This window comes from Enhydra lutris, unplaced genomic scaffold (genome assembly GCF_002288905.1).
Source record: "Enhydra lutris kenyoni isolate GAN:26980312 unplaced genomic scaffold, ASM228890v2 scaffoldscaffold78, whole genome shotgun sequence".
Classification (NCBI taxonomy): Eukaryota; Metazoa; Chordata; class Mammalia; order Carnivora; family Mustelidae; genus Enhydra; species Enhydra lutris.
The window spans coordinates 4,099,956-4,113,123 of NW_019154162.1; the positions used below are offsets into that span (position 1 = coordinate 4,099,956).

Consider the following 13,168-nt stretch of genomic DNA (forward strand, 5'->3'; position numbering starts at 1 on the left):
TGTTTATCAATTTATTATTTCCTCTTAATTTTAAAGATCCCAGAGATTAGCTTAATGAAGCCAGCCATAGGCCTCTACACAGGTACCCTAGCTTCTGACAATTTGGCTGGACTTAGCTTTAGGTGTGATAAGCAAGTCCCCTGGAATCCCATTACTCATGTGACCTCCAAACCAATTCTGTAATCACTGACCACCAGAAGAGCACTTTATTGTCTATGCCGTTTAACAATACTTATTTAACACTTATTTGCATGCCAAGGACTGTTCTAAGTGCTTTGCAAGTAATAACTCACTTAATATGCTTATGCTTGTAGGTGCATAAAATTTTAGCACTAGCCTTTTGCCAAAAAGCAGATAACTGTGAAGTTTATTTGTAAGGTCTCCCGGGGCATATGACTTGCCTCTCTTTCTCTCCATCCCTTTGGGAAGGCCTTCTCCCTGCTCTTTGCCCTGCTGGGCCCAGGCCTCCTTTTGAGCCTCTGTCCCTCTTGTGTCCACAGATCCTCCTGGGTTTTGAGCGCCTGCAGGCCATTGCCCGGAGCCAGCTGCTGGCAAAGCAGTACCAGACCATGCGGCAGAGGATGGTCCAGCTGCAGGCGCTGTGCAGGGGCTACCTTGTGCGTCAGCAAGTCCAGGCCAAGAGGAGGGCAGTGGTGGTCATACAGGCGCATGCCAGGGGCATGGCTGCCCGGCGGAACTTCCGGCAGCAGAAAGCCAATGTAGGTAATCGGTGCACTCTTAGGACGGTGAGGGCTGACTGGGGCCCATAGCAGGAGACAGTCAGGAGGGATGAGCAGTAACATCAAGCTCTCACCAGACACTCCTATCCCCTCCATGTCCAGAGTTATTGCCACAGCAGGTCCTCACGCCATTTGGGACACCTAGGTCATCCCCAGGAGCATGAAGAATTGGCGTAGAAAAGGCATCATGTCAGCAGGATGGTCTTATACCTGGTGCTCACTTCGGCAGCACATATAATAATATACCTGGAACCTGGAAATTGAGACCCTTGATCTCCTCCTTTTAGCCCTGGGGACAGTTTCTCAGCAGGACTGGTCCCTCCCTGAATGACACAGGAAACCAGGGCCAGATGAGCTGTAGGCGACCACAGCTCCGTGGAGGAGGGCAAAGGCCCCTGGGTGACTGGGCCATGGCATGACATTTCTGGGTTAGAGAAATTCCAAGAGGGGCCTTGGAGTGTCTGGGCAGGAGAGGCTGATGGGCAGGGAGCAGGGGAGCAGCACAAGGTGCACATCCCTGCCTTTTGAAATTTCACCCTTGAGATCTCCTTTCCTCCAACGGGCACCTGAGAGTCAACCTCTTTCCTCAGTACTTGCTCATTTGGAAACTGTGATAAGGAAAAGGCTAGGATGAAGTCTACGCCTGCTCTAGAGATGAAAGTTGGGTCTGCTGAGCACATTACTAGTGCATGCAGTGGTCAGGACAAGTAAGACAACAGACCCTCAGACATGTGCACAGCAGGCTTCTGCTCCCATGTAGCACCAGACACATCACAGATCGGCCTCACCTGTGCGTTAGTTAGTACAGGCCCAGGGATCTGTCCCAGTGGAGCCTTGAATGAAGGGACCAGGTGGGCAGCTAGGTTCTAGGGGTCCCTAGGGCTTGAGGCAATAGCTCAGGGACCATTTCAGGCAGCCTTACTTCTCTGGACCTCTGATTCTCCATGGGAATCAAAAAGCCCAGGGTGGTTCATCTCTAGTCATACTAGCTATTAAATTCTAGGATTTTAGAGGTAAACTTAACTGATTTGAACAAATGACGTCAGGAGGAGGTCAGTGAGGTGCTTGCATCTGCTGGCCCTGTGGTGACCTTGCTCCATGGGGTGTATGCACAGGGGCCTCTGGTCATCCCAGCTGAAGAGCAGAAGAGCCCAAGTGCTCTCCCCACCAGGAAGCGGAAGTCAATCTACGACACCATCACGGACACAGAGATGGTGGAGCAAGTGTTCGGTTTCCTCCCTTCCATGATCGGTGGGCAGGAGGGCCCGGCCCCACAGCGCTTTGAGGTAAGATGGGCCCTGTCATTCAGGGGTCCGGCCTGGCAGGGGATGCGAGGATGCTGCTCAGTCCCTGACTGCGGTCAGCCTCCAGGCTCACGGAGAAGCCAAGACTCAGCTAGGGGAACTGGCAGAAGACACGGTGAAGTGTGTTCTGTTGGCCTGGTGACCAAGCAAAGGAAAGGGGAGCATGAGTTTCTGTGTGAAGACCCTTCCAAATTAAGCAAGTTTCTTACCTAGGAGACTTCCAAGAACCTTTAACATGCAAATGCTTTGGGGCTTTCAACCAGGCAGCATCTCCCACCCTGTATTCAACCCCCTCTCTCAGAGCACTCTGCAGCTGCTGCTCTGCAGACTGTAACCTGGGGGCTGATGAACACTGAAAACTAATGAGCACTGACAGTGGTGTCTGGGGTAGGGGAGGGGTGGCGGGGGGAGGGGAGGGCAGGAGGGGAGCAGGTCCCCAGAGCTCTTGCCACACTCAGCTCTGGGCCCTGAGACCCAGTGAACTAGGTACCCCCACCACTGCCCCTCCAGGTGCTCATGCCTTTCCCCTAAGCATGTACACACACACACACATACACCAGGCTGCACAGTTGGGGCAGCTGAGACCACTTCTGCAGGAGGAGAAGCCCAGCAGGGGCCCACTGATGATGTGAGGCGGTAGAAAAGGTCTTAGACACGAGGGGGGAGTGGTTCCTGCTGTACCCAGCCTATAATCAGACAGACCTAGCTTGGGGCTCCCTGGTCCCCAGAGAGGCACACCCTGCCAGCTAGCATCTGAAGGGACAGCTGACCTCTGGCCTTCCCTCTCACTGGCACACAGGACCTGGAGACGGAGACCCAGAAGCTGCCCGAGGTTGACCTGGACACGGTCCCCATGGTGGAGGAACCGGAGGACGATACGGACGGCCTGGCCGAATACACCTTCCCCAAGTTTGCTGCAACCTACTTCCAGAAATCAGCCAGCCACACACACATCCGGCGGCCCCTCCGATACCCGCTGCTCTACCACGAGGATGATGCTGACTGCTCGGTACCCAGTGGCTCTCTGGTTTCTAGTGGCTCAGGCCACCCCCTGCTTCGGAGGCAATGAGGAAGGGGAGGGGTCTCTGTGGGCCCTTCATTCTAGCCGAGCCCTCGGTCTCCCTTCCCACAGGCCTCCCTGGCCGTGTGGAGCATCATCCTGAGGTTCATGGGGGACCTTCCAGAGCCAGCGCTTTTCACCAGGAACAGCCTGCGTGGGGGCTCAGTGATGCAGCAGATCCACAACACCCTGGGCAAAGAGAACAGCACCCAGTCTCCACAGCTCCACGGATCCACACAGGTGCGAGGTGTGAGGGGGTGGGGCAGGGCAGAGCCCAGGTGACCCCCTGGCCCCAGGCGCCGTGGAAGCTGCTCTGGAAGTGGGCAAGACATGGAGTGAGTGTCATCCACTGAACCCTTGACTTGAGCTCAGGACCTCCTGAGCATGACACCCAGGAGTCCTGAGTGATACAGTCTGTACTGGAAAGGGCCATCCAGGCTCTGGGTCTTGGGTTTGACGTGAACAGAGTTCAAACACACAGAGCAGTGGTAACAACTGGTGGTGTTACTGATGGACAGCGTGCTGTCTGCCAGTTGTTCCTTTTCAGTTAATCCCCGGGGGAGCCAACCCTATGATGTAGGGATTAGTGAGTTTATTACAGCGAAAGAAACCAAGAAGTGAAGAGACTTGTGCCCAGATCACAGTGAGTATGTGTGACAGAACTGGGCTTTGAATCCATTTTAGTGAATTCAGAGACCAAGTTCTTGACCTGTGGTCTATCCTGCCCTCTGATGGAATGGTCATTCACATCCACTTTTGGTCAGAAGTCCTTCCCAAGGCCTCAGTTGCATGATGTAATCTTAATGGAACTCACCAAGAATAGTTCAAAGGAATTACACAGCAGTGACAGCACTGGGACCCGCCAGCAGCAGGAGCCCCAGGACGGCCTATAATTCTGACAGTTCCAGTGTGGGCGGGTTTTCCCCACACCAAGCAATTCTCCAGCCCCAGCTGGGTGTGCCACAATTCCACTCAAGTGGGATGCTATCGACCTGTGGCAGTGTCAGATCCTGGATTAAGGGTTCAGTCCTGCAAGACCACCCCCATCTTCAGATACCAGTCGCAAGTCTGGGTTGCCACCTGTGCTTCTAACCCACACACTACAAGTCAGGGGTTCCCGTGACCCCCTTTTTGGGTTTGATTAATTTGTTAGAGCGACTCACAGAATTCAGGGAAATACTTTAATTACTAGATTACCAGTTTATTATAGAAGGACATAACCCAAGAACAACGAGATGGAAGAGATGAAAAGGGCAAGGATTGGGCAGAGGGTGGAGCTTGCATGCTCTCTACCAGCTTTCTACTCTCCCCAAATTCCCACTCATTTACCAACCCAAAGCTTTCTGAATTCATCCTTTAGGGTTTTTAAGGAGGCTTCATTACTAAGAGGCATGAAGAATAAATCATTGGCTCCTGGTGATCAAACTCAATCACCAGCCCCTCTGCACTCCCCGGAGGTGGAGGTGGGAAGGAAGGGACAGAAAGTTCCAGTCCCCCAATCACTGTTGGTTCAACTGACCACCAACCCCCATCCTTTGGTGTTTAGGAAAGTTGGTCCATTAACATAACAAAAGACGCCTTTGTTGCAGGAAATACCAAGGGTTTCAGGAGCTCCGCGCAGGAATACATATTTCTTACTATAAATCATGATATCACAGCTCCCCATACATTCAGTGCCTGGGATTCTGCTCAGACACCTGCAGGGTCTTGTGTGCAGACTAAGTGCACAGAAATCCAGGGGAGTCTGCAGCTTGAGATCACGTGGCCAGACCTGGTCCAGGAGTTACACGGGAAGTTGCCCAAGTTAAGCCCTGATCTCTACAAGCATTGGCTTTGCAGAGCATGTTAATTATCTATTGCTGGGTAACAAATCACCCCCCCCAAAATTTAGCAGCTTAAAACAGTACACATGTATTATCTCACACAGTTTCTGAGTGTCAGGAGCAGTTTAGCTGGTTCATCTTAGCTGGTGGTCTGTCATGAGATTGCAGTCAGGCCACAGACAGGACTGCTGTCATTCGAGGCTGGACAGGAGCTCCAGCACCCACTTCCAAGATGGCTTCCTAACACAACTGCTGGCAGGAGGCCTCAGGTCCTTGCCACATGGGCCTGCCCACAGGGCTGCCCCAGTGTTCTCACAATAGGACTTTCACAGCCTAAGAGATCTAAGAGAGGAAACTGCAGTGCCTAATCTCATAAAACACATACTGTGGTGGGTGGGACTGCAAGGGGGTGTTAATCACTGGGGGCCACTCAGGAAAGGGACCCTGGGTGGTAGTCCAGCCACTCTGCACCTCTGGACAGTGAGCACAGTGGGAAGCAGGACGGACCTCCCAGGAGTGACATACCAAGTTTTTCTTCCTATGCACATTTATTAAGCACCTTCTGTGTGCCTCCCACAGGAGCAGTGAGCCACTCCAGCCTTGCCCACCCTCACCTGACAGCTAGTGTGTTTCGCTGCCCATCCCTGTGTAGCAAACCAGTTCTACCCCAACCCCCACTGATCCCAACCCAAGCCCAATCCCACACTGAGCTCTAATTTTGGCAGCAACTTCCCATGATGCCCTCAGGACAAGGTGGGACTCCTGATCCTCTGGCAGAGCTCCCACCTTGCAATGGGCAGAGGGTATTCCAAATCCAATCCCAATTCCATGAAATTTTCACTGAGCATGACCATGGCCTAGAGCCATCCTGGACACCTGGGCTCAAACCCGGCCCTACCTTGGAGGGCTTTACTGGCAAGAGGTATGGGCTTTGGAATCAGAATGGTGCTGAGCCCTCCCTGAGGGCCAGTTATGTGAGTAGGTTTGTGTAGCCTCTCACCTCCCCTTGCCTCTGTTGCCTGACCCAGAGGTGAAGAAGAAGGTGGGCATCTGTAAGTGTTGCAAAGCTCAGCCAAGATGTAGAGGACTGCACGCAGTTTTGTAAACTGCACCAGGAAATGGCTGGGAAGGTGGACACTAGCTCTGTCTAGGTGACTGTGGGGTCAGCAGCAGCATCTAAGTGCTGGCCTGGCACACCTTCCCTCAGGAACTGTCTCCTTCCACAGAGACCCAGCCGCAGGGACAGAGGGAGCAAGGACATCTCCTCCATGAAGCTAAAACGGTCCTCCAGGATCACAGGCCAGGTGAGTTCAGGGTAATGGGGCCTTAGTCTGCTTCCAGCCCTGCTGTTGGCCTGCCACAGGATCCCAAGCTTTGGATTCCCTCCTTGTGCCTGGTTTCCTCTTTTGCAAATGGGGAGCATCACAGCTCTCCTGACAGCCTCCTTTGGGTTTCAAGGTAACCAGCCAGCTGAATATTGGAGAGGAGGCATTTGAGCCTGATGGCCCCATCTCAGACAGACCCATGTCCAACCTGGAGAAGGTGCACTTCATCGTGGGCTATGCTATCCTACGGCCCAACCTCAGGTCAGTCCCCATTCCCACCTCACCCCATCTAGAACACCAGACCCCGCATGGCCACAGCCTCCTCCTCTGCCTGCCTTCTAAGACACCCTGTCCTCTCCCTGCTCCCTGGCCTGGGGCCTGTAGCCTAGGTCTGAGTGTCTGAGTGCAATAGATATTATAACCATTAAGGGTTCTCCACTTGCTCTGTGTTAAAACTCATGGGTAAAAGCAAATTTTAGGAGAACAGATTTATCATGGGGTAGTGATTAATTTTATTTATTTATGTTTAAATATTTTATTTATTCACTTGACAGACAGAGATCACAAGTAGGTGGAGAGGCAGGCAGAGAGAGGAGGAAGCAGGCTCCCTGCTGAGCAGAGAGCCTGATGTGGGGCTCCATCCCAGAACCCTGGGATCATGACGTGAGCTGAAGGCAGAGGCTTTAACCCACTGAGCCACCCAGGCGCCCAGTGATTCATTTTATTTTATTATTTTTTTTAAAGATTTTATTTATTTATTTGACAGACAGAGATCACAAGTAGGCAGAGAGGCAGGCAGAGAGAGAGAGGGGGAAGCAGGCTCCCTGCCGAGCAGAGAGCCCGATGCGGGGCTCTATCCCAGGACCCTGAGATCATGACCTGAGCTGAAGGCAGAGGCTTTAACCCACTGAGCCACCCAGGCACCCCTGATTCATTTTATAATAGACTTTAATGCAGGGCCCTGTAAATGAATAAATTGCCCATTTATATAATATATATATATATATATATATATTGCTCTCTCTCTATATATATATTGCTCTTTCTATATAAATATAAATATATTGCTCTATAAGAATGTCTTTTCATATAAATTTTAAGAAATACGTATACTGCTTTCAGATACAGACTTATATTTTAGGAGGTTATATATTTTGGGTTATTATTTTTTTTACCAAATTTGGGAAATGTTGGCCAATAGCTTTTCAGGTACTTTTTTCTGTTTTATTCTCTCTCTCTCACTTTTCTTTTGAATTCCAATTAAACATAATGTAAGACTCTTTGATATCATCCCTCAGGTCCCCTAGGGGTCTGTTCCTTTTTCTTTTCTTTCCTCTTTGTTCTTTAGATTGGATAATTTCTATTGATCTATCTTCAGATTAACTGCTGTTATACCCAGGTAAAAAAATTTTTTTTAAATTTCAGATGTTATATTTTTTTTAAGTTCTAGGGTTTGCACTTGGTTCTTTACATAGTTTCTCTTTCTCTGCCAAGATTTCCTGTTCATTCATTCACTATAAGCATAGTGCCCTTTGTGTCCTCGAACAGTGACAATAGTTTTGAAACGTTTTCTGCTAAATCCAATATCTGGGTCATCTTGGGGTCAGTTTCCATTGGCTGCCTTTCCTCTTGGGAATGGTCATATTTTTCTGTTTCCTCACACATCTAGTACTGGACTATTATTCCCTATCATATTACTTTTGGGTTGTATCCTAGACACTGAAGGTGATATGTTTAGAGACTCCGGAATCTGTTATATTCTTTCAAAGAGTGTTGACTTTTGTTTTGGCAGGCAATTAATTTGGCTGGATTCAAACTTTGTCTCCTGTAGTGAGTAGCAGATGGAATCCTTGGTCAGTTATTTTTCTTTGCTGGGATTCCTGGAGCCTGCCCTACATATGTGTGGATCAGGGGCCAGCCAGAGATTTAGGAAGATTTTTATATGCAAAATTGAGAACTCTTCTTCTCTGGTTCTCTTCATTCCAGGATTTCCCTTCTCACTTTCAGCTGTTGGGTTTGGGTACCACAAACTCTGTCCTCTGGTTGTTCAAGCCAATAACATTATAGGGTTCCTACCTCAGTTTTAGCTGCCTATGTGACACCAACCCAGCAACCCTTCTAACTTAGTCCTATTGGTAGTTCTCTCATAGTTAATCCTCACTGGCCACCATACCCTCCAAGATGGCAGGCATGTATAAGCTGTGTCAAATGTGATGCACTGTGGGTTCTTAAGATACCTCTAGAGGCACTTCCACACCATGCTGACACTCTCAGTGAATCATTGAGACTTGCTCTCAAATCTAGCCCCTAATTGAACATACCACAGCCTCTTAGTGCTGGGATCTTCTGGAATGATGCGCTGCCTGCTTGTGTGGGATCCCATCAAGATGCCTGAGCCCCAACTTCTTCTATGGCATCCTCTTATTCAATAGGAAGCCTGTCCATGCTTGCTGCACCAAACATAACTCCCAGCTCCTGTCTGTTCTCTCTCCCATCAGGGGTAGCTTAGAATTCTCCAGAAAGAAGCAGATGCTAGGTTCTTGTTCATGGAGGCCCCCAACTTGTGTCTCTGCGGCATACATAAGTCAAGTACTCTTAAGAACTCTGTCATTGTGCCCCATTCTGGTACCCTGGGGTAGACCAATGGGCTTCTGGGGTTCAGCATGCCTCAGATAGGGAGCAAAATGAATCTCCTCTCTGGCAGACAGCCCCATTTCTAGTAACTGTTTTCCTGGGGTCCCCCCAGCACCTCATCATGTGGAGGGAATAGAGATAGGCCAAAGATCTCTCTACTTCTACACCTTTCAAATTTTTCATCTTCTCTTATGCAGGAGATGGCAGTAGCTAGACTGGTTCTGCCATCTTTGATAAATTCTACAAGAATGTATCTCTTTAGGGTGTTGAGTATTATCATCTGTTTGTCCTTGGCTCTGGCATCTTAATCAAATTCCAAGACAAGGGCTGCCTGGGTGGCTCAGTGGGTTAAGCCTCTGCCTTCAGCTCAGGTCATGATCTCAGGGTCCTGGGATCGAGTCCCGCATCAAGCTCTCTGCTCGGCAGGGAGCCTGCTTCCTCTTCTCTCTCTCTTTCTCTCTCTCTCTGCTTGCCTCTCTGCCTACTTGTGATCTATCTCTGTCAAACAAATAAATAAATAAATCTTTTTTAAAAAATTCCACATATGAGTAAAATCATATGATATTTGTCTTTGATTAGTTTATTTTGCTCAGCATAGTACTCTCTGGGTCCATTCATGTTGTTACAAATGGCAATAAGCATTTATTACGTACCTGCTCAGGGCCAGGCCTTAGCCTGAGGGTTGAGGATGCAGAGATGAGGGCAACAGGTCTCTGTCCTCTGGAAGCTCACTCTTTAGTGGGGAGCATGGGAGAAGACAGAGCCCCACAATAACTGCTTGTGCTGGGATAGGGGTCCAGTGAGAACACCAAGGACTAGTCATAATACCCTCCTAGGCGGGGGTAGGAAGGAGGAAGTTGTTCACCAGACAAAGGGAGAAGGTGAACAGGGTCACAGAATCCTGAAACAGCCTATGGCTCTGGAATTCCAAGTGATTTGTCACTGCTGGGGTATGGAGTTTGAATTCAATTCTAGGAGTAGTCAAGGAAAAGTTTTAAGAAAGAGAAGACCATGATCATATCTGAATTCCAGAAAGGTCTCCCTGGCAATGACATGGAGGGACAGAGCCTGGCAATGGGAGGCCAGGAGAGGACTGCTGCAGAGGTCCCAAGAAAGCTGATGAGGGATGGCCCAGGGAGCAGGAGTGGAGAAACAGGGACAGAGAAAATATCCAAGAGACAGATGGTGGGTGGCTGGCTGATGGGAGGAGTTCCAAGGCCTTCTAGACTTCCAATTTGAGTGAAGTGTTTTGCTGGTGGTGTCTGTACTGACTATAGAAAGAGGAGATGGCTAGAGCTGACTATACTGGCCCATGAGAACAGATGGTAAACGTCTCTTCTCAACTCTGTGTTCAATGACATTGTGTTAGTGGCTTGAAATTGGCATTGGTGGGAATATTTACACCATAGAAATTGGCAAGTGCAATAAATCAGAGCCTTTTCCCTAGGAGAGTTTGTTGTTAAACATTTACCATCATCACACCACTGAGTAATTAGGAAAAAGATGATGGCCTCTGGATATGTCGAGGTTGAAGGGGCTAACAGGACCCTTGTATGAGATGATAGAGCTTGGGTCAGCAGGAAGGAACCAGGAAAGCCCCCTCTGCAAGAGAAGGTAGAGAAGAGAGGCTCATGAGCCTGTGCGAATGGGAGCTGGTCAGGAGGGGAGGAGTCAAGGGATTATCCATGGGATTTCCACTCCTCTCTGTAGTTGGAGGGATAGCTGCATTGGGGGTGGGGGAGGAACTGGGTCTCAGGGTGAAGGAGAAGGTTGGAAATGATAGGGAAGTTGGGGAAAGGAGCAGATTTGGTTGGGCAGGGCCACTGGAGGCAGAGCATGACTGGAGACCCCCGGGCACTCCATGCAGACACTCCCCCCCAGCTGGAGGGCCAGGGTGTTGTGAGCAGGGTGGGTGAGGGAGGGAGCAAAGGCCTGAGGGGTGAGGTAGAAAATGAGGTCCAATGAGAGTGGGTGCACAAAGCCCAGGAAAAACATTGGAGGTGGCACAGTCCTAGGAGATGACAGGGTCCAGGGTGGGCCAGGGATGTTTCAGTGGAGCCCAGCAAAGGCAGTTGGAGTTGAGGAGACTGGAGGTCACCATGTGTACATGACCCCACCCAGGGGCACTGAAGGAGCTGTGTGCCTAGGCACCTCTGTCTCCTTACTGGGAGCCAGTCCCCAGCCTGGCCTCCCAGGGGTGTGTGTCTTTCAGGGACGAGATTTACTGCCAGATCTGCAAGCAGCTGTCGGAGAACTTGAAAACAAGCAGCTTGGCCCGGGGCTGGATCCTGCTCAGCCTTTGCCTGGGCTGCTTCCCACCCTCCAAGAGGTTCTTGAAGGTGGGGAGAAACCAGGGCAGGGGCTGAAGGGGGTGGGTTACAGCAAGCATAGCTTGGCTCTGGGCTCTGGAGCAGGTCCAGAAATCCCAGCCCTGCTTCTGCAGGCCAGGGTGGCAGCTGTGCCTTCTAGACCTCAGTTTTCCTGTCTTTAAAAGAAGACTCTGGACCTGGCTCCTTCCAGCCCCCATTCAGGTCTGGGCTCAGGCCCCAAGACAACTCTTCTGAGGAGAGTAGTGAGGTGGCCAGTGAAATATGCTTTGAAAAGAAAGAAGTGTCCCAGGGGTGGGCACCTACTGGGGACTACCTGCCATATCTCTCTCTAGTCCTCAGAACTAAAACTGGAGGTGGGGTGTTGACAGGTGCTCCCAAGTAGCCCCAGGCCTTCTCCTTGAACAGAGCTTTGGTTCTGATTGTAGGAGTAATATGTGGGAAATGTAGCCAGTTTATAAAGAGAACAAAAGTCATCCCCACACCCAGAGGGACCTTCTGTTGTTCCGGGCCTTTTGTGGTGTTACAGGGTTGCACTTGTGATCAGACAAGAAACAATCTCACTTCCTCTTGTGTCCCTTCAGGGACCTCAGGAGGGACTGCAAGAGGTGTGGTCATGGGGCCATCTGTCCTGGGCCCCAGGGGCCACTCCTGACACCAGCAAACTCTTCTGGGCCGCATCTCCTCACAAAGTCTCTCCGTGAGACAAAAAGATTTTCAAAGATTTTGTCAAACATGTTTTAAATATTGACTCTCCTGCATGTTTCACTTACCTCTGTGTCTTCTTGTGGCATAAACTTTTCCCAAATGCCATCTATATATAATTATCCCAGGGAATATTTAACTTGCTGATGGACATTTAGGGCCCATCTTCCAGTTGTTCACCACCTTACATACCATATGTAAAAACAGGTCTGAATTATTGGGTCAAAACTGTGCACATTTTTCAACTATGCACTATTTAAAACATAGTGACAAATTGGTCCTCAGAAATGCTGGTGAGAGAGTGCCCATCTCAACAGACTTTTGCCAACACTCAATATTATTATTTTATTTTTATTTTTTTCCAGATTTAAAGTGTACAGTGTAGTGGTTTTCTATAGGTATATATTGCAAAATTATTACCACAATAAAGTTAGTTAACACATTCATCACCTTGCTTAATTACCATGAGTATTATGATTTTTAGAATTGGGGCAGGAAGTGGAAAGTGGCCTCCATTCTAAGTATCTTCCTCCCCTCCTCTCCCCTCCTTCGCCCACCAGTATCTGATGAACTTCATTGGTCAAGGGCCAGCTGGCTACGGCCCCTTCTGTGCAGAGCGCCTGAGACGCACCTATGCCAACGGGGTGCGCATGGAGCCCCCCACCTGGCTGGAGCTGCAGGTAGGGGCCAGTAGGGTTGGGAGACAAACGGTGTGGGATGCTGCCAGCCCCCATGGCTCCTCCAGCACCTGCCAGCAGGAAGCGAGTGCTCTTGGGCCACTCTACCTCTCTTGGGGCCTTCTGTGCCTGTGATCCATATGAGTCACGCCTGGGCTCAGCCACCCTGTGCATGCCCAGGCTTCAAAAGTGCCCTCCCCACATCTTTAAGGGCCTACTGGCTAAAGGGAACAATAAATCTTATCCTTATGGTGTGAATGACTGCTAACTGGGTAAAGTGTTAACCCCCCCGAGGACATTTGCTTCTTATTAAGAAGGCAGTGACCATTCCAAAGTGAACATCCTTGGTGTCATTGCTGTTTGTGTCATCTGTGTTCTCGGGAAGGGTCATTCAGACACAGGCAGGGCTGAGGGGACCCACAGCTCCTGGAAGTCACTCACTTCCTGTGCCCCATGGTGCCCTATGCTGGGGCTCACCTCCTGCTGCACCCCTTCCCATTCTCGCTCTGCCACCCAAATCCAGGCCCCCCTTCTCCCTTTTCTACCTGTTCTGCACCTGGGCCCTGGAGTTGC

General features: G+C 50.1%; 1 protein-coding gene across 1 annotated transcript in view; it reads left to right on the forward strand.

Annotated features, from left to right (window-relative positions):
* Nucleotides 1-13,168, forward strand: part of LOC111160867 (myosin VIIB) — a 109,340-nt gene that overhangs the window by 79,693 nt on the left and 16,479 nt on the right. The window contains exons 21-27 of the mRNA XM_022524252.1: nucleotides 501-719; nucleotides 1,856-2,026; nucleotides 2,844-3,053; nucleotides 3,177-3,344; nucleotides 6,386-6,513; nucleotides 11,099-11,225; nucleotides 12,479-12,598. Of these exons, the coding sequence (XP_022379960.1) occupies nucleotides 501-719; nucleotides 1,856-2,026; nucleotides 2,844-3,053; nucleotides 3,177-3,344; nucleotides 6,386-6,513; nucleotides 11,099-11,225; nucleotides 12,479-12,598 (1,143 nt within the window). The remainder of the gene's footprint in view (nucleotides 1-500; nucleotides 720-1,855; nucleotides 2,027-2,843; nucleotides 3,054-3,176; nucleotides 3,345-6,385; nucleotides 6,514-11,098; nucleotides 11,226-12,478; nucleotides 12,599-13,168) is intronic.